The 26690-nt window shown below is 36.3% G+C and overlaps 1 protein-coding gene across 1 annotated transcript in view; it reads left to right on the plus strand.

The window, feature by feature from the left end:
- Positions 1–555: 555 nt before the first annotated feature.
- LOC135088516 (kelch-like ECH-associated protein 1B) overlaps positions 556–26690 on the plus strand; it is a 45461-nt gene continuing 19326 nt past the window's right edge. Inside the window, exons 1-8 of the mRNA XM_063983349.1 lie at positions 556–834; positions 1575–1735; positions 18815–18928; positions 19414–19578; positions 22813–22962; positions 24053–24169; positions 25156–25317; positions 26436–26627. Of these exons, the coding sequence (XP_063839419.1) occupies positions 786–834; positions 1575–1735; positions 18815–18928; positions 19414–19578; positions 22813–22962; positions 24053–24169; positions 25156–25317; positions 26436–26627 (1110 nt within the window). The 5' untranslated portion in view covers positions 556–785. The remainder of the gene's footprint in view (positions 835–1574; positions 1736–18814; positions 18929–19413; positions 19579–22812; positions 22963–24052; positions 24170–25155; positions 25318–26435; positions 26628–26690) is intronic.

The raw sequence follows: 26690 nt of genomic DNA on the forward strand, positions 1-26690 counted from the left end.
ACTAGCCCATGTTAACATGATCATATAAATGGTATGGTGAAGTCAGAAAATTCATATCTTCATTTTAATTATTTTAATTTTCATACAAATCGGATTTTTATAAAATTTATTGTATGAAAATTAAAAAAATTAAAATGATGATATCAAATTTCTGACTTCACCATACCATTTATATGACCATGTTAACATGGGCTAGTGTCGGCTCATATACCCATTTACCTAACACCCTGTATAGATAAATATCTGAGACAATACAAAAAAATTGTATACAAAACAATAGAAGAATCCGGGCATTACTTAGCTACCCAGTAACTTTGCTATCAATTAAATTCGGTGATACTTTTACTTTTGTCACAAGTCTGTAATAATGACCACGAGAAGTAGGTGTGCAAATATGTATAAATGTATATTGTCACTTCGATAATCACTATTATGTTGTGGGTCACATTCTCATGGTATTGTGGTTTGGTTTTTGCTGCGTCATTCCGCGTCAGAGGCCGCCCGGCGGTCGAGAGGCGTACGAGGCTCAGCCATTCAATAATTATTATTCTCTTTATTCAACACTCATACCGCGAAGGCGCGCGCGACAGTCGCCTAGCTATCGCAATTATTTTTGTTTATTTATTATTTTTATTATTAGTGTTGTGATTACCGGCGGTATTCTACTGCATTTTTTTAACACAATGTTGTGATTATATGATCTCAGTTTACTGTGATAGTGCTGCAAGTTTTGTGCAAAAGTTTTAAAGTTTGAAAGTGTAGTGTTTGAAGTGTTTGTAAACAGGATGAAACTGAGTAATGCTGACGCTGCACCACTGTATAGCCATGATGATGGTAATAAAATAGTTGAAATTATTTAAAAAAAGTTAAAAATTAATTTTGAAAAAATGTTTTTGCATAGTTAGTGTTTTGGACACCAGTTAAAAAATTTGGATTTGATCTTGCATTATAATGTCTAATGACAAATAAAGGTAGTTAGGTTACCAGTAAATCCCTGAATCAAGCCCTCTTTTTTATATTAAATAATTTAAATAAGGACTATTACAATTAGACAATCATAATGACAAACAATAAATTAAACAAATTGATAAGTGAGATTATATGACTTTAAGGTGTTATAAAATGTAATCCATCTGCATTACATTAACCTCCTTTACTGCATGTCATGATCATGTTGCAACTTTGTCTAAATAAGTCAATTGAAATTTTTGGAGCTGCTTCTAAATGGTCCGTCCCACAAAGGGGCGTCCCCTCCTCCCCCCTCCCCCCGCTGTATATCCGCATGCTCTTACTTCATCCATGGAAAGCTGTAGTGGTTCTTTCTCTGTCTACCACACGGCTTTTTTCATAGTCACAAATGATAATGAATACACACGTGTGCCCTTTCAGGGAGTATGTTTTGAATAAACAATCAATTTCATTATTTCCACATCTTTCCGCTCCGCACAACACCGCTGTCAAATTCTATAGAAAAATTCGTCCTCGCCTTTGTGGAAACCGGGCCTTACCTGCTTTGTACCATCATTATTATGTTGCTTCCAATAAAAATCTGAATCTGAATCTTCTATTGGCAGGCCTGGACATGGATACTGACGATGACGTATACCGAGGAAACGCGCTGGATGACATGCCTCCCATGACTGAGACGCTCCTCGAAGGCGCCATGGGCACCTGCTCCAACGAAATCGGCGACATGACCTTCTGCATGGGCAATTACATCACCGACTTCATGAAGGTAGGTGCAGGTCATCCACTGCTAATTATACACGTACCACAACTACGTCTATGATGCTACAGTGTAACTTAACACCAACGATCTCTTTGCCATTCGTCCTTCTTTCCCCATGAGATAGGTAGTCCTCTGCCAAGACCTCTTAGCATCTCCTCCTTTCATGTTTAACTCGAAATTATCTTTGCTTCCTAAGTCCCTACTCCTATCAGATGGATCCTCCATCCAAGTCTAATTAACCTTTCGTTCGAGACACAATGACTTTCGCATTGTAGTCTGAGAAATGAAATGGAACTTGTACCTAATGTTTTCGGACAATCTGACTGTCACTCGTTAAATTTGGACTTTGCAAGAATTTATAAAAGTGCTAGTCATCGTGTTAAAGTCCAAACGGGTAAATATTTTAAAGGAGCTAGAAGAAACCTGACTTATCATCAGCGTACAGCCCAAACTGAAAGAAATAAGACATGAAATTTGGCACAAAGCTTTCTTTTAAACACTAAGAAACATAATTTATAAAAATTCTTCTACCACTCCTAGCATTTGCCAAAACTTTCAGGGACCTTTAAATCTGAGCACTGAGCTCTTATCTATTCTCTGATGTTTAACCCGACAGTAGGATTCGTTGTCTATTCCAGTACCCTAACCCTTATCAGAAGGAGGACTTAATGCTGAGAAATAAAATATAATTTTGTACCTTGCCCTGTCGAATTCGAGACTATCTAACTGTCGCTCGTTAGTTTGGACTTTGTGAAAGGTTACCGCGCAAACAAAAAACTGCTAGTCATTCTATCAAATTGCACACAAGTATTTATCCAAATAAACAAGCATAAAGCTCCTTAAACTTATGATAGAAAGCATTTTCTAAATCAAAGGGAATAATCTAAATCTACGCGGACGAAGTTGCGGGATAATAGGTAGGTACTAGTAGGTTGTATTGTATAAATGCATTCCTTGACTTGATTGGTGATAATAACTAAGCTCAGACATAATAATTGATCCAATCACGTTATACATAAACTGGTGGGTAGGTAATTGAAATAGTTGAATATGTAATATACTGGTGGAACTCATCATAGAAGTTGAATTGATTCGATTCGCTAACGGAAGCACACAGAAAAAATAGTTTATTAGTTTTAAAAACAGCCGTATTGATTAAGCCTAGGCACGTTAGTTAGTGGGCCGATAGTTAGGTTATGTCAATCAGTATAGAGATGTATGAAATTGCGCACATCACACCGATTTGGTATCGGCCGATTCTTCATGCAAATTAAAACGTAGCCCAAATATTGGCCAACTAAAAGTCTGTAGTCTATAGGGAGTCTAACGCAGAAATAAAAAGCGTTATTCTGATGTAAAACTAAGATAATTCGAGTATGATTACACTAGTTTACAAGGTTTTTTACCCAGCCCAAGTAGCAACAGATTATCTTCATAAGGCATTGAAGATATCTTGAAGACTAGTAGCCTAATTCCAGCCGTTGTCTTGGCCAAGACAATAGTCGCACTCAAGAAATCTTGAAGTTATGCCCCAAGACAATGGTAAGCAAAAAAGGGCACAATCCTTTGGAAATCACTGAGACAGAGTTAAGACAACGCTTAAGGCAGACTTAAACCCTAATTAAGAGTGTAGTTTTAAGAATTTCTAAACAAGTACTATAATATAACTTGTAGTATGACTCTAGACAAGGAAATAGAGTTGAAGATATCTTGAATACTTATTTAAGAGTAATAATTATTTTTACAGCTAAGGTTTATTTAACTTCATGAAGAACTATGTAAGACACTTTTTATTAAAGAGGAACTTTAATTTAGTAAACATTGTGATCTTTAACACTAAATCAACTTTAGAAAATGGCGATTAAATTATTTTAATAACTAATATATATTATGTCTAGAATAGACCGTGAATGTCATTTTTGCATAGGAAATATAAAACGCATTGTGGTTTCTCGTGTAAAATCAATGGATAATGTTATAAAACAGGAGGGCCTTGAAAAAGACCTAATAAGATAAATAAAATATTACGAAATTGTATTGTATAAAGAAAACTTTGAGGTTATAAAATAATATTTTATTTTATGAAAACGTTCTTAGACATTTATGCAACTAGAAAAAGTGTAACAAAGACGTACTTCAATTTAAATGTCCTCTTGATATAATATTATAGGTTAATTTCTGATTTATTTTTTGTTACACATAGCTCATAATGGCGGTAATTCTAATTCGTCTTAATGTAGCAAGAGTATAGAAGATTTTGAATTTGTAAGTTTAGTTAAGAAAGAGTTGAGTCAAGTTATACTTTACATAGTATTAGTTTAGAAACATTAGATTTAACTTACACTTAAAATTCACTTGATGAAGTATTACTTAAGTGCATATGGTATCAAGTAGATCTTTAGTATTATTTAGTTAAAACTAGATAGTTTTCATTCTGTCTTAGTCTTGCTAAATTATTGGTGCTGCTATACATTAAAGAACAATTCATTTACTAACTGATTTATTAATTACATGATTTCTCCCTCGGATTGTCCGTGTGGAAGTCGTCGTAAAGTATTCTTTGAACTCTGTAATTGCAACACTCAGCGATAAGCAATTAAGTTTATTGAATATCAGATATATGATTTTTGCCGTATTTATTGAGAAAAGTTTTTATTTAATTGTTTTTATGGAACTTAACAATTTGTGATTTTGTTAAATTTAATTACACAGGGTTTCTAATTTATTAAATGAGAAGATTGAGAAGCGTAAATAAGTGTGGATTACAATTAATAGAAACATTTTTCGGTAGTTATTAAGATTTTTTAAAGGTAGGCCTACTGTCACCTAGTTAGTTAAATTGTATAATATCATGTTGTACCCAACTTTACCATACAATTTCGAAAATATTTTAGATTATACTTAATTAGTAAATCATATTTTGAGTTTACTTATAATAGCATAATTTAGTTTGCGGGCGACCGCACGCATTTTGTATCAATAACTAGCTTTCCGCCCGCGGCTTCGCCCGCGTGGAATTTTGTCTGTCACAGAAAAACTTTATCGCGCGCGTCCCTGTTTCAAAAACCGGGATAAAAACTATCCTATGTTCTTTCCCGGGACTCAAACTATCTCTATGCCAAATTTCATCAAAATCGGTTGCGAGGTTTAAGCGGGAAAGCGTAACAGACAGACAGACAGACAGAGTTACTTTCGCATTTATAATATTAGTTGGGATTAATACGCACGCAGGTGCTCGTGCATTACCTTGAATTAATATGCGTGATCCTGTTTTATCGAAATCGTCCCGTTAAGTGGATTTTTTCTCAAAATGTACTAATTCTAGTAAAAAAGTAATTAACTTAATCTTCAGAAAACTATTTCTAAGACAATGGTCTTTAAAAAGTCCTAAGTAAATCTACGAATACTTTATTTACTTTGCAACACTTAAATTATACCTTATCTATACTATTTAGTATTAAGTGAGCATACAAAAAAACTTAATTTAGTAAATTAATATTTTTTTAACTTAAGCTTAGAATAACTTAAGACCAATTTATCTAAATAATACTTAACTTGGTTTTGGGTATTCTTAATTTGCTTAAGTAGCGCTCGATGAAGAATATAAAGTCTTAAAGAAAAAAATCTCTATTCTGAGTTAATTTGGTTTTAGCTTAAGTGTAAATTTAGATAGAGTTAAGACAAGTAAGATTTTGCCATTAATACCAATTGCTACTTGGGAGAGATGAAACTGATATGTATCGGTAGAGTTATTAACCCTTACTTAAAAACTGAACTTAGAAAAAATTTAGGACGTCAAATTTTGTAAATATTGACTACAGTATTTTTTATCATTTTTATACATTTATCTCTAAAAACAATCAAATATGAGTCGTGTTACTCCTTCTTTTATACTGATAAGTATCAGTTTCCCTTATTATAGACCAACAGCAATCCGCTAACATATTTTTATACCAAATACCTTGGTATCTTTCCTCAAAAACCTTCAAATCCTAGTGAAAACTTTCGCCATGTTCAACACTCACGCTTCCCAGGTTCTCAGGAAAAAAATCCAGGTGAGAATGTAAAAAATGAATTTTTAACGACTTATTCACACCCATTTCTTGGTAATTCCTCAATAATTTGGAATAAATATCTGCATGATTCTCAGATAAATTTATAGTTTCCCATGAAACTTTTCACTACTGCTTTAAATTAATACCAAGCATCTTTCCCTTACTGGAATTGCTGGGAAATGACGGATAAAGAACTCCTTGAGATTGTAGCATAGGTTTTGTGACTGATGCAACATCAGGACATTGTATGTTCTTGGTTTTTGTTGTTAAAACCTGTAGTTTCAGTGAGGCAGAAGTAACAGTCATTAGTGTGATTTGTTGGTTCTCTCCATAACATTGGAGTGCCGAATCGTATATGTTTTCTTTTTCCTGCAGCCTAGTGCAATAATATACTTCTCAAATTTTCGCACACCAAACCAGAAACCCATTTTTTATCAGGTTTGTTACCGAGATTTGAAAGTGATAGAAATAGGCCCGTTTTATGGCCTCAGTGATTGGTCTCTTCTTTTTTGACAATATAATTTGACCACAAACTTAGCAAAAGTTATTTGGGCTTAATTTACACTGCCTTGGTGACATTTTAAAACAAGTGAAAATGTTAAAATAATACTTAAACGCAATTAAAATAAAGTAGAAACTCCGACACGGCTAACAAGACAGCTTACTTAGGTTAATATCGATATCTCAAAAACTTGACGTGATAAAAATATGAGACATATTTTTTTGTAATAAGGGGGCTGGTAGAAAACACATCCGATATGAATTATCTTTGGGTAAAAGAAAAACTTTTTTTTTGTCAACTAGTGTTATTAATCGATCTAGTAGTTAAATCTTGTATTAAATAATGTAAAACCATCCTCTCAGATAAGCACCGGAAGCACCGTATTTATAGTCAAGATGAAACCGTAAGACATGCAGACATTCAAATAAATATTCTACGCAGCTACGTATTTGTATTGCCAATCAGGACCAAAATTCATCTGCCGGTGGTAACTCGTATCTCGATAATCAGACAAACAATTTACGCACTTGCAAATGTTTACGATTACTGGCGTATTTTTCGGAGTAAATTCTGTGACTTTTAACTGATGACTCATCACTATTTCATACTTTTAATCAGTATTTTTTTTGCAAATTTAACTCAATCAAAATGTTTCGCATGAAAATTCTGACTGCCTCCGCTAGGACTTGAACCCACAACATTATGCTTGCGGCTACTAACCTGGTGAACAACTAGAGTAGTCGCATACTCTAGTTGTTCACCAGGTTAGTCACTGCTGGCTGATTCACTCACTGCTTCAGTAATTGTATTCAAGCGAGAATTAATCTTGTAGTCCAGTCAATAAAGCATTGCAGATGGAAATCCGTGGAACACAATTTCTGACTTCGGGACTTTATTTAGACTAGTTAGGAGGTGAACATAGCAAAAGTCCCCTCCCTTAGCCCTTGAGCCGGCGGGGTGAGGGGGGTTTAAAGGTACCACTTTTCGGTTTTTCGCTTAATCCTCGGAAACTATGCGTCTTAGAGACATGACTACTATGAACCAAAAAAAGCTTATTCAATTTGCTACAAGTGAGATAGTCAAGTTTTTCTATATCTTGTATAGTTTTTGCGGCATCTGCTCTAGAAGGTCTGTAATATTGGAAATTTTATTTTTGTCTTACATGTTCCTATCAGGAGAAAATCGACTAATTCAACATTGAGCAAATATTTTAGACATGCGGAAGCATGTTAAGCCTAGTTCCAGGGAGGGGACTGCACTGTGTGTATATTTAGACGAATCAATTGGAGCCACTTTTGACACCTCATCACTCAAAAACTACTGTGCATTAACACTTCAAATTTGGCTCATGTGTTGAGACTTGCAAGATAAACATCAGCTTCAAATTTCATAAATATACCTCAAACGGTTCTTTAGATATTGACGTCCAAAAATCTACATATCTGACCTATAGACCAAATTGTAACCACTACCAGATGACCTTGAAGGTTCAAATTTGGCATCCAGATAGGTAGATGTGTAAATACAAAGGAACAAATAAAAAACCAGTAAATTTTAACACTTCACAGGTGATAGATAGATTTTAGTGTTCTAAATGTCGATTTTTGAACGTCAATACCTAAATAACCGTTTGAGGTATATTTACGAAATTTGAAGCTGATGTTTAACTTGCAAGTCTCAACACATGAGCCAAATTTGAAGTGTTAATGCACAGTAGTTTTTGAGTGATGAGGAGTCAAAAGTGGTTTCAATTGGGTTGTCTAAATATACGCACGGTGCAGTCCCCTCCCTGGAACTAGGCTTAACATGCTCCCGCATGCTTAAAATGTTTGCTTAATGTTGATTTAGTCGACTTTCTCCTGATGGGAACATGTAAGACAAAAATAAAATTTCCAATATTACAGACCTTCTAGAGCAGATGCCGTGAAAACTATAAAAGATATAGAAAAACTTGACTGTCTCACCTGTAGCAAATGGAATAAGCTTTTTTTGGTTCATAGTAGTCATGTCACTAGGACGCATAGTTTCCGAGGATTAAGCGAAAAACCGAAAAGTAGTACCTTTAAACCCCCCTCACCCCGCCGGCTCAAGGGCTAAGGGCGGGGACTTTTGCTATGTTCACCTCCTAACTAGTCTAAATAAAGTCCCGAGGTCAGAAATTGTGTTCCACGGATTTCTCTCTACACCGTCGGTAAAGCATTCATTGACTGGACTATTGTTTTTAACTATTTTATGAATTTTTTTTTATTTCTTTCAAGACAGTGAAATTTAAAAAGGTGCCTAGAGGTTCCCAAAACCGAATTTATAATATTGGAGAAAATACATTTTTCATTTTTGCTAAATTTATAAACTGTAAAGTAAACCGGATTATTAACAAAACTCAAGCAAGCTTTGTACATTAATTAAGCAATTAATAGTATCTTGCAAATCGCAATAACAAACTTGTTATTTTTACCGGTAGACTTGATCGATTTAGACATCGAACACCTGTTTTAAAAGTTCATGCGCTGATAACAATCAAAAAAATTGTGCTTGTCATAATGATAGTTATTTTTAAGCCAACATAAAATCTGCAACAATTCATTATTTAACCTCCAGCGTGTTGATACAAATAACATTTCACAAATAACCTAACTTTTGAAGGCATTGTGATATTTACATTTTGATTAATTTATATTAAAAACAATAACACAGTTTAAACAGAGATAATAATTAAAATCTTCAATATTTTGTGTATTTTTGGGAACTACGAGTAACTCCCGTCTTTGAAAAGCCTTCGAACGATGTCAACAATAACATTCGTATTTTAATAAAATTTCATTTTATAAAATAAAATATGTAAACTCTTACCTAACGAAAGAATTATTTCATGATAAGCAACGTGAGAAATCGTAGAATTAATTAAAAACTTTTCCGCCCAAGAATCAACAAGCATTTTTATAGTAGAGTCGTAAAGTAGGTACCTAATTTAGTTTAATAATTTAATTAGCGCGGTATTATGATTTGAATAGGTCTGAGAAATGTTTCTTTACATGGGTTACATACTAATTGTCGATATAAATTAAATTACTTATCGGCGTCGTTTAAACATAGAAGTAATATTGGCTAGCTAGCAACATTATCTGAGTTGCACCAACTTACTTTAACTATAACAATAACCGGTGCATTTTGTATGGAGTTTGACATTGACGTTTACGTTTTAAATTAAAGTAAGATGGTGGAACTCAGCCTTATGGCGCAATTTCACTAGTCGATAGGGTGCTTCGATGCGTCTTTCCATTCTATACGTAGCCAGAACGCAAGGGTGTGAAACTAATTGAGTATAGTTTGGATATGACTTTTTTTACTAAGCTCCTCAAAACTATACACGACCAGTACGCATACGCTGCGTACTGCTCGCGTATACTTTGTAGTGACTTAGGTCAATTATCTTCCTCCAAAATATACATCGTCAGTACGCATACGGACTAATCATTTATGTATTGTAATAAGTTCGCGATTACTTATTTTGACTTATTTACCTCTCTTTCTATTACATATTAATTCATAACTGAGTTTTTTGGTGTTTGTATTCTGCCATAGAAAATATATTTGTTTTGGGGCTGATATTTTATCAATTCTCCAATAACTCTAAAATTAAGAATTATGTATGTCAAAATGATTTTGTTCTTGAGATAAAAGCTTATAAATAAAAATAAATATCCCTGGACATTTTACACTGCGCTTCTAGTCCCAAACTAAGCAAAGCTTGTACTATGGGTACTAGATAACGGATATAAACATACTTAAATACTTTTTTTGTAAATACATACTTATTATACATAGAAGACACCCAGTCCAATACAAACAAATATGTTCATGCACACAAATTAATGTTTGTACTGTGCGGGAATCGAACCCGCTACCTCCGGAACAGTTATCCGTTTCGAACCACTACACCAAACGGTCGACAATTTTAGTTAATAATGCACGTTTAACTTTCTTCATTCACTCTCTCTCATTTTAAATGAACTTATGATTACACTAATAAATAATTGTTATTTAATTTGAAATCTACCTAATCAATTTAATTTCAGAAACCACTTACATTAGTGTTATAAATCTAAATTTATTATATGTAGATTCAGTAAAATAATAATATTTTATGTAATAATTAATTAATTTAAAAATGGCATCACCGTACGTGATACTACATAGGTAGTTCTTATTTCTAATCTCGAGGACAAAGCACGAGCATAATATCTAATAAAAGTAATAATTCCATATTTTACTAAATCAAATCAACTAAACACACTCTAGTCAACTGTAAGTGGTGTAGTATAGTTTGGAGCGAAGACGGAATCCATCCACGATACAAACTATACACGATCAGTACGCAAAATTCGTGTATAGTTTGTTGTGACCGATTTACAAAGGGACATTCCAAAATATACACGAGCAGTTTCCTATGGGTGCGTTCTGGCCATGTATAGAACGGAAAGACGCTACTTCGATAGCATGCGGAGTGCGAGAGATTTCTGGAACGCGTGCCACAGGGCCCGCAATCTGGGTGCGAAATTTACTAAAAATAGAAATAAGCATGGCGCGTCCGAAAAAAATCTGAATGATGAATTTCATTGGTCGATAGCACGGTCGGTATAAGGCATGCGTGGAATCCCCGAAGGCATTGTACCGAACGCGTATCGACTTGCAACTTTCATTGGTCGTTATCTCGTATCTCGCATGCGGGGAGTCCCCGCATGCTGTAGCTGTATACCGAATGAGTTATCGACTAATGAAAATGCGCCAATAATCTGTCAATTTAACAGCAATGTTAACGGCATTGTTGTGTTCCGGTAGTTAGTGGTAAGATAGCCAGTTAGTCTGTGGTTGAGATTTCCGTGTGCAACTCGCTTCTACCTTCAGCCTGATCAGCCTTTCTATCAAATGAGATACAGACCAAGAGTTTTCCCGTTGTGGTTAAAAAAGAGCGCATAGAGCTACTCTTAATTTATTGTTTGGGAGCTTATTGGAAGAAATTTCCATACGGCATTAGGTTCGCCTTTTATACCTAATCTATTGTGTGCCATAAAGTTTTAAATAGAGGAACTTTTTGAAGGAACAAAAAGCTGATACGTAAGAAACGTCCAAACATAGCTCTTAGCTCCGTACTTTCAAGTCATCAAAATCTATTAATAATTTCGTAGAATAGTGTTTATACAGGGTCCAGGGTGTTAGGTAAATGGGTATATTATGAGCAGACACTAGCCCATGTTAACATAATAATATGCATATAAATAGTATGGTGAAGTCAGAAATTTGATATCATCATTTTAATTTTTTTAATGTTCATCTATCTATAGCAGCCTTTGGGTTCGCCTTCGAACATAGGCCTCCTCTTCAACCCTCTACCGACTTCTGTCCCTGGCCACACGCATCCAGTTCACTCCAGCCTGTTGCCGGATATCGTCTGTCCACCGTTTAGGCGGTCTTCCCCTGCCGCGGGTGTTGTTGCGGGGTCTCCACTCCAGGGTCTTTCTGGCCCAGCGATCCTGGTTCATCCGTGCAATGTGCCCTGCCCATCTCCATTTACGGCTCTCAATCACTTCTACCACGTCGCTAACCCCCGTCTTTTCTCTGATCCACTCGTTCCTTTTGTGATCTTGTAGGGAAACGCCAAGCATCTGTCTTTCCATTGCTCGTTGTGCGACTCGGAGTCTCTCAGCAGACTTTTCTGTCAGCGTCGTGGTCTCCATCCCATACACGAAGACCGGCAGTACACACTGGTTGAAGATCTTGGTCTTTAGGTGTTGAGCAATTTTCTTAGAGCGTAGAACATGGCTGTTTGCCCCACTAGCGGCGTAAGGGGGGGCGGTGGGGGCGGTCCGCCCCGGGTGCCAAGCCTTAGGGGGTGACACAAGTCGCGCAGATTAGTACTGATTAGCGGATCTGCCATGACAAGATTGTCTTTCAATCTTCGAATCGGTAGGTAACCCCAAAATCCTGGGGGGTAGGGGGTGCCGATCGCCCCGGGTGCCAACCTATGCTACGCCGCCACTGGTTTGCCCCGAATGCCGCCCAAGCTTGTCCGATGCGCCTTCCTACTTTGTTGTTCATCTATATCTATACTTATAATAAATCTGTAGAGGTCAATTCTGTACATTAAATATATTTTCAAAATAACTATCAGGGGGTGATTAGTGATCGATACTGATGCCAAAAATGCAATCAGTAAAATTTTTGTCTGTCTGTCTGTCTGTATGTTCCTTATAGAAACAAAAACTACTCGACGGATTTTAACGAAACTTGGTACAATTATTCTTCATACTCCTGGGCAGGTTATAGTATACTTAGGAATTCCCATGGGAACGGGAATTAGCGGGAAAATCCTTTTGTATTAAAAATCTAAACCGCTTAGGTTAGATGCTTGAAATTTAGCAATTATAGAAAGGTACCTTAGTAAACTTAAAGCTTAGTTACAACAGGATATTGCAAAATTCCCACGGGAACGGGAGTTAGTGGGAAAAAACATTTGTATGAAAAAATCTAAACCGCGTAAGATAGATGAAGGAGGTAAAACGGGATCCACGCGTACGAAGTCGCGGGCGGCCGCTAGTTATGTAATAATTTTGCTGTGTTAAAATCAATTAGGCTGTATACTGCTCAGGTACTTAGAACTAAACTTAGTACATTTGTATCGAAATATAATTAATACCTAATTAGACGAATGGTTCAAGGACTTATACAAAGAAAACTAATCCTATTTGGTAATAAGAAAATTAGGTAATAGGTGAAATCAAATTTAGCAAACCCAATTAGATCATTTGTCTACTAATAGAAGAATGTTTGTACGAAATTATCCTACTAATATTATAAATGCGAAGGTTTGGATGTCTGGATGTCTGGATGTTTGTTACTCTTTCACGCAAAAACTTTTGAACGGATTTTGTTGAAACTTTACAGTACCTAATTATTGTTTGTAACCCAGATTAACATATAGGCTACAATTTATTCCGATCCGTGACACAAAATTTCACGCGGGTGAAGCCGCGGGCAAAAGCTAGTACAAAATAAAATTTATAAAATCAGATTTGTATGAAAATTAAAATAATTAAAATGATGATATGTCGGCTCATAATACCCATTTACCTAACACTCTGTAGAAGTCATTCCAAAAACTCAATCACGTAATGGTTAATTAATAAATAAATAAATAGTTCTCCAAAAATGTTTCCAAATTCTCACAATGTAAATGCTCACCTTATGGTAAGCTAACTATAAATAGTCGATGCCATTAGTCCATTACAAAACTGCCAGTCGGCGTGACATTGCATTTTCTTATCTCTAAATGAATAATAGTAAAAAATATACTCATGTAATATAAGCATAAGTTTTAAATATTTACCTACCTATGAATTCATTGTTAACAAATATAGACAGACACTGCATTTTGCATCTACAGGCATTTTTCTTCATTTAAATTCATATTGAAACATTCCTGTAGCGTTTCTTAGGGACAAAAGAAGGTAAGAACTCCCACGGCGTGAGCATTTGACACAATACATTTGTCCACCAATCATAGAAAATGTTTATGTACTTACTTGTTTTGCAGGTACAGAGAAGCCTTTACTTTATTTATGAGCAGTTTCGCACTACGCGTGATCCGAAATCCGAATCCGTAAAAAACCGGATCTAGAAAACTAGAGAATCGGATGACGGAAATCGATACCTATCATGCGTATCTATAGTTCTACGACAACTCGGGACCGTATTTTCACAGATTCGGATCGACATTCGGAAGCTATTAATTACCTACTCTCAAAGGTTAAAAGAAATGGAAATAGTGTTTTTAGCATAAAGTACAGTTAAAAGTTTTGATCTTTCTAAAATCTATGTATAATTTATAATGAAGCTCATTTATTTATGTACGAGCTGAATATTGTTCATAATAATGCGTGACGTTTTGGCTTCAAACGATTACGCTTTGCATCTAATCTGATAATCAGCTCTATTACATAACGTGTATATTAAAAACGTAAACATTTGTTTTGTCTGTTTTTGCGCGCTCGCCTTCACAAAGGTCCTTTTTGGTATGGGTTTATTCAGTTAAGCATTGATTTGTTATCAATTTTGTTTATGTATTTTACGAAATGTGTAAGTTTTGCTTTGCGTCTCTACATTTTGATAATAGATGAGCAAACCCATGTTATGGGACAAAGCTAGTGTTAAATGAAAACAAACCAACCAAACTCGTGTACGAGAAAAATACATAAATTAATGACGACAGCAGGTTGTCAGATAACAATAACGATGTGTGGCATGAATTTAAATTTTTGTTGTTGTTTGTTGTGTTTTTGTTTGGCATCATACCTACGTACATTATTTTTAATATTTAGGACCAAAATAAAGAAGTTTTAGTCATGGGCACCATAGTTAGAACTTTAGAAGTATTTAAAACTGTCTGTAGGTACTTACTGAGTACGGATATTATTTTCTGAAAAAAGAACATTAATAAAATAAAAAGATGTAGAGTCAAATGACGTCACATCACAAAGGAATCTTAAAACTTTAAAACATTTGTTAAAGTGATATCCATGAGACGAAATGGTATTAGTATTGAAATACAATGACGTGACGTAGTTAGCAATACACCAGAATTTTTAAATCTTTGTAAGTCATGTATAATATTACAAAGATAACGTTCCATTGTACTTGTGTGAGGTGACGTTATCATAAGCAGGTTTTTCTTGGTCATTGATTTAAAAAAAAACACATGCAAATTAAGAAAATAAAAAATAAACGGTATTTACTTTTATTTCAAGGGCTTGTCTATAAAAGCTGTTTTAATGAGGGTTTTCGCGATTGAAAAATCCGCTAGATGGCAATACGTAGACGCGAGGTCCAAATGCTGCATGATTGGTTATTTTTGACATGACATTGACAGATATGTCAAAATCCACGTCCCGCCATCTGGCGGATTTTTCAATCGCGAAAACCCTCATTAGTTATCAATCATCATGTAACTTTTTTTCAACCGACTTCAAAAAAGGAGGAGGTTCTCAATTCGACCCGTATGTTTTTTTTTTCTATGTTTGTTACGCGATAACTCCGCCAATTATGAACCGATTTGAACAAATCTTTTTTCTGCGTATAGGTAATACCTCAAGGGTGGTCCCATTTAAATTTAATAATAGAAAAAACAACCCCCAAGGGTGGAAAATTGGGGATGAACTTTTTTATACGCAATATCTCCGCCGATTATAAATCAATTTGAACGATATTTTTTTTGTTGAATAGGTATTATCAAAAGGGTGGTTTCATGCGAATTTGAAGAAAATATTCTACCCCCAAGGGTGGAAAATTGGGGATGAACTTTTTTATACCCAATATTTTCAATTTTTAGTTTTTTTTTGTGTTCACGCATTTGAAGTCGGTCTTATTTTTTTTTAAAGTTATAATAGTTATTTTCAAAGAGCGTTGGACTTTTCCCAGTGGTGTAATAAGTAGGTATAGGACAGGCTACTAAACAACTCTCCATACGTACGTAAGTGTACGTAACGTTCTTAAAAGCTTATTACCTCTCTCGCTTTTTAATTAAATACATAATAATGTATTCTAATTCATTAAAATTAAAAATAATATACTTGGCATTATGTGCATTCATGACACGTTTTATAAATTACATGCTGAACGTTGATTCATCGTATCGAATACAATATCGTTTAGCGTTCTTTACTTCCTGTACCTACATCATATCTGCAAACTAAACAAACGTCATTAAAATCTACTAACTAATTGATAGTTTTTCATACTTAGGATAGGTACATATAATGTATATTATCAGTGGTAATTCCACTCAGTATACAAGATTAAGAAAACTGATACAACAAAACGGTTTTTTTTTCACTCCACATGTGCAGTCCAAAATTCGGAATATGTATTTCTCATTACTTTAATGGCCAGACAATGACAAGGACGTTCTGTATTACCTAGTTAATATTGATGAACTTGTTAATGTCACCTACTTCTACAAAACGATTATGTTCTAAGTTTTCGTTACACCTATTAGGTACCTGCTTACAGTGTCTATGTTATAGTCAAACCTCGAAGCTCAGGCGCTCCTAGGTTTGACTAGTCAATCCTCAGGTCTGACTAGAAGTCTTAGTCAAAGCCCAAACATTTCGGCCTTTGACTAAAGAATGTTAGTCAAACCTAGGAGAGACTAATTTGGTCAGTCAAACGTCGAAACTGAATTTAATGAAATCGGGGTTTGACTAGTCAAACCTCAATTAAGACTTTAAACTAAACTATACTTCATTCTGATCTTGAACTTATTGCATAGGCGTTACGGTCGGTTTTGAATTTGCCTCTATCTTTCAGGCAGAAGTCTACGCCATTATTGAATGTGCGGAAGCTAACCTGCGAAAAAATTATGCCAACCACATAATTTACATTAACTCAGACAGTCAGGCCGCGCTGCTGGCCTTAAACTCCAACTTAATCACCTCAAAGTTGGTAGAAAACTGCATGAGTCGACTAAATACTCTAGGAGAACGGAACAGAGTAACGCTGAGATGGGTTCCAGGTCATGCGGGAATCGAGGGCAATGAAAATGCCGACGAACTAGCCAGAGCGGGAGCGGAGGGAACACAATATGGTCCAGAACCCTTTTGTGGTGTTCCCAAAAGTCTCGCTCGAATGACCCTGGAGAACATCTATTTAAATAAATCCTTTATGGCATGGTCAGACACGCCAGGATTAACTCATTCCAAAGCTCTCATTAAAGCCTATGATCGAAAAAGCTCTAAGCAGATCATAGGACTGAGTAGGACCAAAATGCGCATCTTAGTTCGAGCCCTCACTGGACACTGCAGCTTAAACAAGCACTTGTCCACTATGGGACTGTCCGAAACAAGAACGTGCAGGATGTGCCAAGAGGCAGATGAAACGCCACTACACATTCTCACGGACTGCGGACCTCTGATGCGCAAGCGGAGCTTACACCTGGGCAAACACATCCTAAGCCCACAAGATGTAAAACATATCGCCCCCCAAAAGATACTGCACTTCCTAATGGATGCAGGACTCGGAGGCGAACTGTAAGGAAAACAGCGGCGATCACAATAGATCGATAACGGTCGCAGTGATACTAGGACTTTATTGAACTAGAATAGCCGCTCAACACAAATAAAAAAAAAAAAATACGGTCGGTTTTCACGCGCACGCGCAGCTATCTCTTTAGGTGAAGGTACGAGTAACTAAACTTATTTACTGAGGTTGTTTGTCAGTGTTTCTAGATCGATCTTGAAATTACTAATTTTTAGGGTTCTGTTACCTTAAATTAAAGGATAAAGAGTTAAAACGCGACCCTATTACTATGACTTCGCTAAAGGTTGTCATCTATCACCAGGCACGTAACTAAATATTTTGAGAATGATTCATGAGATTCGTATCTCATAATTTATCATTATTTAGTTTTTTATTCACTTTAAAAATAAATAATTCAATAAAATACTTAAATATTTGAGGGGGGCTCCCATACAGCAAAAGTGACTTGTTGCAGTTTTCTACTCGATATTAAAACGTAAACAGGTGAACCCTTGAAATATTCACATAATATTTAGTTGCATATCTATTTTAAAAATAAATCATAAAATTAAAATAAAATAAATATTATGGGGGGCTCCCATACAACAACAATGTCTCACGGAACCCTTCGTGAGCGAATCCGACTCGCACTTGGCCGGTTTTCCATTTGCCGTCTACTTTTGACCGAGTCTGCCAGTCGTTTCTAGGATTGACTAGGCAAAGCCCGAAACAGATTATTTTAGTTTCGACGTTTGACTGAACAGTTTAGGCACTTCTAGGTTTGACTTAGTCAAAGGCCGAAATAAGAATTCACTTCGGGGTTTGCCTGAAGGCCTTGGTCAAACCTAGGATAGACCAGTCATTCCGCGAAGAGACTGCATATCGACCTTTGACTATGACATCTACATAAACGTTCCGCAAAAACTGTTATTGTGCCTAAGTACCTAATACAAAACATTACATAGGTACACGAGTTTATGTTAATACTTTTGGAGGTGTTCCGAAATGAAGATTCAGTCCTGTGTTCTGAAATGACGCTTAGTTTTCTTCCAAATATAAATCTACAGATCTACACCTACATTCGAACTTCTGATCGATCTTTAAAAAATATGTTTGGTTGGAAAACCCATCCAACTACAGATTAGAGTATGAATAAGCTTTTGAGGGGGAATACGAGCCCGAGTTGGATTATACAGATGAAAAAAACATTTTCCTTTCTAGGAAATGCATAAAAAATGCTAATGAATGCCGAAGTAGATCGTAGTCCTTTCAAGAGTTTGCAACGAAAGCATTGTTTGTTTCGAAGCGCTACTAGATATACCTACCAAAAGACATGTAAAGGGCCATTGACTTGACGGGCACAAAGAAAATAATGACTTTTAAAATAACGTGGTCATAAATTGAGTTTTCATTTTATAATAAACTTAAATCGAAGTTGCTAAATAATTATGTTGTCGACAGATGATGTTCACAATGAGGTCGCACCACATGCTCACAGACGTCGTGCTAGAAGTCGGGAACGAGCTTTTTCATGTCCACAAAGTTGTGCTAGCAGCCGGCAGTCCATATTTTAAGGTAAGGTTTTTTAATTAATTCCAATCTACCGCAGTATTAGGATAAGAAGGAAATAAACATACATAACATACTAATTGGAATCATTGTTTACCCTAACTATAGTACCTATCATTGTTAATTATTCCAATTATCAGGTGTTTTTCCTACGCTAAGCGGACTAGTTAAAACGGAGAAACATAATACCAAAACGTATTCCTATAACCCGCCACTCTAGGCGGTATTACCCGGTAACGCTACAGGCCAGCCTTTCTAGAAAGTTACATTCGAGACAAATTCAATTTTGTGATCGTTTCATGTATGCAGTAAGTTAATTTTGTACAAAAAAAAGTAGTAGCGATGCAATACTAAAATTTTATCTGACGAGAAGAGTCAACTATTAAAAAGAACTTTAAAGTTCCACATATCTTGCATAATTGCTATAAACTAGCATCAAATCAAAAAGCATGGTCTTCTCTGCTCGACTGATTTTCACTATCCATCCCCAGGCAATGTTCACGAGCGGGCTCAAGGAAAGCGAGATGTCCAGGGTCCGACTCCAGGGCGTCTGTCCATCAGCGATGGCGTGGCTCGTCTACTTCATGTACACCGGCAAAGTCCGCATCACGGAGGTGACGGTCTGCCAACTCCTGCCCGCCGCCACTATGTTCCAGGTAGGGGCAGCTTGTCAAATTCAACATTACTTCTAATATTTTGTTAATGACATGAGAATTTTTTGATTTGTCATTGCTTTGGACAAGTAGTCCAAGTGTAACCCGTATTCACAAACGATGCTTGCTTTAATGAAGCAGCAAATCGAACGCACAGCGTTGATAGAAAGATATCCGAAACTCAGAATAGAACTTGTGTTTCGGTAATAGTTAAACTTAAAAGATCTTTTTTCCATGAATGAAATTATAAGTTAATGAAATTATACACACGGATTCTGAATATTTCTGAATTATGTAGATATGAATCGTTAATTTTTGTGTTAAATATGTGACGTAAATCTCGTTAATTATCCAATGACAGCAGCGCGTTTAGGTATTAGATGTTTATACAATGTAAAGATAAAGAATATTATTATTACTATGTAAAGATAACGAATAAACTATTAAACTAGGCGTCACCGTTGAACTTTGAACATAGATTTACCGTGTTTGCTGTTGTAGCTTCTTTCATTCGATTAGAATCTAATCGTTAGATAGTTAATTTTTACTTATCAGTTGTTTTTTTTTTCAAACAGTCATGCTACACGATAAGTAAGTTGACTATGCTGTAAGCCATGCAAGCAATGTCGAGCACGATAACTAACTAAACAAGGGCAAGGTCTGCATTTTAAAAAATTGTCATAAAAATATCAACTGTTGGAAGCGTGACGTAAAATATTCGGGCGCACATGTAAAATGACTTAAGTTATTGGAGTCTCCATGCTTGCCGCTCCATTTACATACAATAATACATACCAGAATAGACAACCAAATGAAATGTGACATAAATGTATACCTATTACCAGGCCTGATCATCTCCGCGAGTTTACATCAAAAACAAAACACGCACGATAGCCCACCTACAGGATACTATTCGACAAGGCCTCACATACGAGCGAACATTGACTCACGCACGCGTATTCTTGTGTACGATGGAAGAAAATAAAGAAAATGGTGTACTAAATACTGTGCAGTATTTAACTGCCTAAATAATAATAAAAACACAGAATGTACTTTTTTAAGTTGCCTCAAGACACTGAGAGGTAAATAAGTAGTTAATATTATTCATTATAATTCATGCTAAATCATGTATTTCCTCCGCCATTTTCCGCAGTTTGGCACCTCACGTCACATCATTTTACCGAAGTCAGCCCTATAGCTTCGGCGCAGTGCCGATCACTGACGTTTTTCAACACAATGGTGCTTGACTCTTGAGACAGGCTAAATTACACCATATTGTTAATGACATTGAGCATATTTTTTTTTAAATACCTTCTCGAAGTAAAACTTCTGTACGTAGTACTTATTATTATTCTGTGCTATTACCTACTACAAAAGTAACAAATTAACTATTTATTTCGCTACTTCCATGAAAATGTTTATAGAATTTATGGAGTTGTGTCAATTTATTTCTTTCTTTAATTCAAAGAACGCTAAATACATACTCATTTTTATAACTTGTTGTAGTTGTTGTTAAGATTATTCTTCCTTTCTCGTCATGTAATTCACTGACTCAACATTTCCATCCATGCCGATGATACATATTATTTACCGTTATCAGGCCTGGCTCACTCCGCGCGGTACATCCGATAATTACCTACAGCGAAGCGCCCCGTCGGCGGGTATTATATCAGTCGAGTGTCACGCGCGCGCCTGTCAGGACGCTGGCGTGAGTTGTAGTACCTAATTCTACGATCGAAGTATTATTTAAAAATGGACATAAAGAGAAAGAAATTGTGCGGCGTTCGGGTGTTTAAATTCGAAAAGAAATCTACCGGATTTTATTTTTTATTTTATTTTATTTATTAGGACAACCAACAAGACAAACACGCATACATGAAATTACTATAACTAATAGTGCTTAAAACTAAGTGCTGTCTTAATTAAAGGCTGCCACGGCATGCAATATTTATCTTTTTTTTCGCTTCCCAAAGATGCTGAAAGGTATGTTGGCCATGTAGGTAATCAATAATTCTTAGGATAATATAGGAACCTAACCTACCATGAGCATGACTACTGCTCAGAATGCGTTCGTTCGTTTCAGCCAAATGATGTCCACTGCTGGACAAAGGCCTCTCCCAAGGTTTTCCATAATGAATGCGTTACACTACATACGTACATACGTACGTAATACGTACGTAAACCTACATACGTACCTCATGACATATAAGTAGATTAATTATTTTTTCACTAGACAGCAACCCTAACAGCGTAAGAAGAGTTCAGAGGCACGCGATAGAAAGAGACAAAACTTGTAGGTGAATAAAATTGTAGGTACGTAGTGCTGTGCGAGCTGAATTCCACTGTATCGCGACGTAGCAAGACTCGCATTTATTTAAATCGTCTTGCGGAGTAATCCTTCTGTACCTGTACTATTACTTATTCTGTGCCGTTATACGCAGTACCGCAATGAAATGATCACATTCCCTCGAGATAATGGAAAGCCCCGGTGACTCAGCTAGTTTATTTATTACATTCAACATTTATTACAGTCAACCTTGGACTCATGAACTCGCGTTTACCTAAATATCTGAACTTCGGTAACCTATCTACTTACTTACTTCCGGCTATTTGATTTAAATATGGCATTATAATAAGTATATTGAGTGAATGTTTTTTGAATAGGTAAATAATAAAAATAATACATGCCATTCAGGGCAATATAACTTTATAACCCGATAAGTAAGCAACGATTGATATCCTACCCTTGAGAACGAAATCGAATTGACGGCCCATAAAAATACGTCATTTGGTTTGTGGTGTCAAATACTCTTTTACCACCTATAGCGAGTTCTCATGCATATCCAGCCTTATGTCATACCGTACTATTAAAACGTAGCCCTTATGGCTCCTCTGGGAACAGGACTGCACCCAATAAAATGCCGTTTCAGCCAAATGACGTCCACTGCTGGACAAAGGCCTCCCCCAAGGTTTTCCATAATTAACGGTCCTGCGCTGCCCGCATCCAGATTCCTCCCGCGACCTTTACCAGATTGTCGGTCCACCTAGTAGGAGGCCTGCACACGCCACATCTTCCAGCGTGGTCGCCACTCGAGAACTTTTCTGCCCCAACGGCCATCGTCTCTGCGAGCTATGTGCCCCGCCCACTGCCACTTGATTTCTTTCACACTTTGCCAATATAATGTATTCCAAGTGTAATTGTCGCAAACTAAATATGATATAGTGTTCCACCGCCAGATATCTAACGTGATCGAGGCTTGCTGCGCGTTCCTGGAGCGCCAGCTGGATCCGTCCAACGCGATTGGAATCGCCAACTTTGCTGAGCAGCATGCATGCGCCGAACTCAAGCAGAAGGCCAACCAATTCATCGAGAGGCATTTCACGCAAGTAAGCCTTTTTAGCCTTTCTGCTGGATTATTCCACTTTGTTCACCTGGGTGGTCTTCGAAATGGGTTTTTTTTTTCACTTCGTATTCAGCTACGAAATGGTCCTAAGCCGGTTCCGAGATGCAATGAGGACACTAAAAATTCCACTTTCTTTACTCAGGTGAACAAACCTTTCTGCCTTAGCCACGTACTTTAAAATATAATAGGACCACCCTCATTCTTCCCCGATCCGAACAATGTCCGACCAATGATCCTTAATCTGTCTGGCCAGTGTTGGGAGTGTGGGCCAAATCTTCAATTAGATTCTGGTAAGTTAGAAAGTTAGAGAGGGTCATACTGTAGTAGAGACTGAATGACTTAATGATGATGAAGCCCGTCTCTGACCCTTCTAAGCTGAACAAAGGCTTCCTAGAAGAATGTCTACAACGACTAGTTCTGCGCTGCCCACAACATTCGTCAGGTCGTCGGTTCATAAAGGCTCATATAGGAAATCAACAAATGTTTCCAAAAACGCCACCAAGTTGCCGATCGTTCGAGTGGGTTTACATAAAATTACAATTTCACGCCTGTAAAATGTATATTCATCGTTGCCGCCGATTGGCCAATATCAGACGTCTAATAGCGGCTCCTAAAGCTGAAAAACAAATTTGAAAATTGCGAGTCATGTTGTTTTCTTCAAATGCTATTTATTCGGCGGTCACGTAGCGTTTTTTTATTTAAATGAAACTTGAATGGTATATTTAGAAGTTTACTGCGAACTCAAAAGTATTTGTTGATCAAAATATTTAATCATTTGCCAAAAATACCTATTGCAATGTCGTCATTCACGAAACTAAATACCTTATCAAGGGCTCGACTTGATAAAGGTAATGTAACATTGATAAATCTATGGTGACGACTCATTTTCAACGTGGCAAAATGTAAAATGAAAATACCTAAATCCAGAAACCGTGCCTTACTTGAATCATTTTGCTTATCATAAGTTGATGTTGACCGAATTAACGATATAATACGTAAATGATAAAGATGCTTTCGATAAATATTAGATAAATTGGGAGATTACGAGTATTCATATTAATTGTTTTTCACAGATTTGTCAAGAAGAAGAATTTCTGCAACTGACATTACAAGAACTTATAGCACTCATACGGAAAGACGAATTAAACGTTAGAGAAGAAAGAGAAGTCTACAATGCAGTTCTAAATTGGGTGAGTTTTGTTTCTAACCTACTTGTGCGACGATATCAGTGTTTAAACTGACGGAGCAAAAATTAATAACACCAACAATATATTTCTGTATTGCAATATTGTCACACATGTTCTGATAAATAAAAATATCTTATCTTTAAATACACATTCCTTGCACAATTAATTATAATTGGTTTGAACTTTTAAACTTAATAAAATATCAAATAAAATTGAATGTCATATCATACAAACAAACTAAATTCTTTGTTGACACCGAAGTAATGCCCTTGATACTTTCCATTCAAGAATACTTGTACAATACTGGAGTATGTTGAGTGAGTCCTGTTAACTTGTGTTATTGGTAAATACATTTTATTATCATTTATCGCAGGCCATAGATATTCCCCAATACGTAATTTAGATACATACGTGCATAAAGATACCTTCAAAATAGTATGGCGCAGAACTGACGTTATCTGTATTACAAAATATTGTTATCTTCTCTTTCCTTGAACCCAATAAAGCGTTTTCATGATGACTGGCAATTATGGCGAAGGCAATATAAATCATCTGATGTTTATTGAATATCTAAAAGCGAAACGACTTAAAATTTAACTTTAACGGCTTGCAATTTAATCGACAGTTACATTTATATAAGTTTCAAGTTTAATACACTAGATTAACATTATTTGCAAAAAAAGATTGCGCTTGTATCTAAATCTTATAGATAATGTAATTAAAAGATGTACCTAGATGATAAACACAAACATTACTCACGGCATGTAATAAAATAATTCAAAGAATCCTTTATGAAATGATACCATTTTATGAGCTATAAAAATGCATTATGGTCAGGTGAGGTTTCAGGTTCAGGTCTTAATCGGGTTAAATAAACCCCACTTCAATTTGAACTTTATGCTTTAATCAAACGGTAGAAAACCAATGAAAGAACATAATTTTCCCTTATGCTTGGTTAAGGGTTAATGTCCTCATATCCCTGTGTCCAGGTAAAGTACGACGAAGACAGAAGGCATGGACGAATGGAGCACATCCTACAAGCGGTGCGATGCCAGTACCTCACGCCCAGCTTCCTCAAGGAACAGATGAGCACGTGTCAAGTGTTAAGGAAAGTGCCCGCCTGTAGGGAGTACCTCGCGAAAATATTTAAGGTAAGCCTAAACACTGTAGCGTCATATGTAGGTTGTAATAAGAGCGATTTTAAACATTGAATAAAAATGTAAAATCTGTATCTTGAATTATTTCAAATGATTGTTATTTTAATTCTAATGACATCATAACTATATATTTGACACTAATTGAAATTGAATTATATGTTTAGACGACCAATACTGCTGGAATTTATTTATTTTTTATTTTATTTTTTGTTTGTGGGTACGCTTGTAACGCTCTGAACAATATGGGATGAACTAAATTGTCTAATCGCGCGCAATCAATCATTCGATTGCACAAACCGGTTTTGCGGGCGTCGAGACACTCTTTACGAATATTACACATTAACACAATATTACTTTACCATTACTACACACACACCTATACAAACAGTTTTAATCTTTTTATTAGTATTCTTTTCATTAGTATTCTTAATAAACGTAGTCTTATCATCCTTACCGATTTACCGCCTTTTGTATTTATCTGTGCACTAATATTACTATTTATGTATGTTTATCTAGACAATTTTATGCAGCTTAGTATTTTATTTATTTTACCAATGGTCCGTGACCCTCACTCGGCATGGGGCACACTGAAAACCAGCGCCGTGGCCTTCGTCACCGTGGGCCACGGCATATGCTGAGTGGGGTCCCGTTGCAGTGGGCATCTTGTTGGTGGATGGGTGGCACTGCTCAGTTTACTCTTGTTTTTATTTTTTCTTCTTCCATTATTATGTGCCACTGTCATGTCTATGTAATTGCCTGTATTTGTGTGATGTCCATTGTAATAAATGTGTCTTTCTTTCTTTCTTTCTTTCTTTCTTTCTTTCTTTCTTAAATGGTTCAAACGACAGATAGAATTTGGCGCTTATTTGATATAATTAGGTATTTCAGACTGGAAGTTTGATAGATTTTTCTGATCTCCTTATAAGGAGGATGGATGTATGTTTGTTACTCTTCCACGCTTAAACCACTGAATCGATTTCGATGAAATTTGGTATAGAGATTGTTTGAGACCCAGAGAATATAATATGATCGTTTTTATCCTCGTTTTTAGAAATTCTCGCTCGCGATACTGCGCATAAAAGCTAGTTAACAATAGTTGATCATTGATTCAGGATCTCACACTACACAAGAAGCCCGTCGTGAAGGAGCGGCGGCCGAACACGCCGCGCATCATCTACGTGGCGGGCGGCTACTTCCGCCACTCCATCGGGGTGTTCGAGGCCTTCAACATCGACGACAACTGCTGGACCGCGCTGCCGCAGCTGACGGTGCCGCGCTCCGGCCTCGGCGCCGCCTTCCTCAAGGTAACGTGGCCCTTGCTGATACCGCATAAGGTGCCATATCGCGCGGCCGCTCCCGCCACTCCA

The sequence above is a fragment of the Ostrinia nubilalis genome, chromosome 4, assembly GCF_963855985.1.
Source record: "Ostrinia nubilalis chromosome 4, ilOstNubi1.1, whole genome shotgun sequence".
NCBI classification, from domain to species: Eukaryota; Metazoa; Arthropoda; class Insecta; order Lepidoptera; family Crambidae; genus Ostrinia; species Ostrinia nubilalis.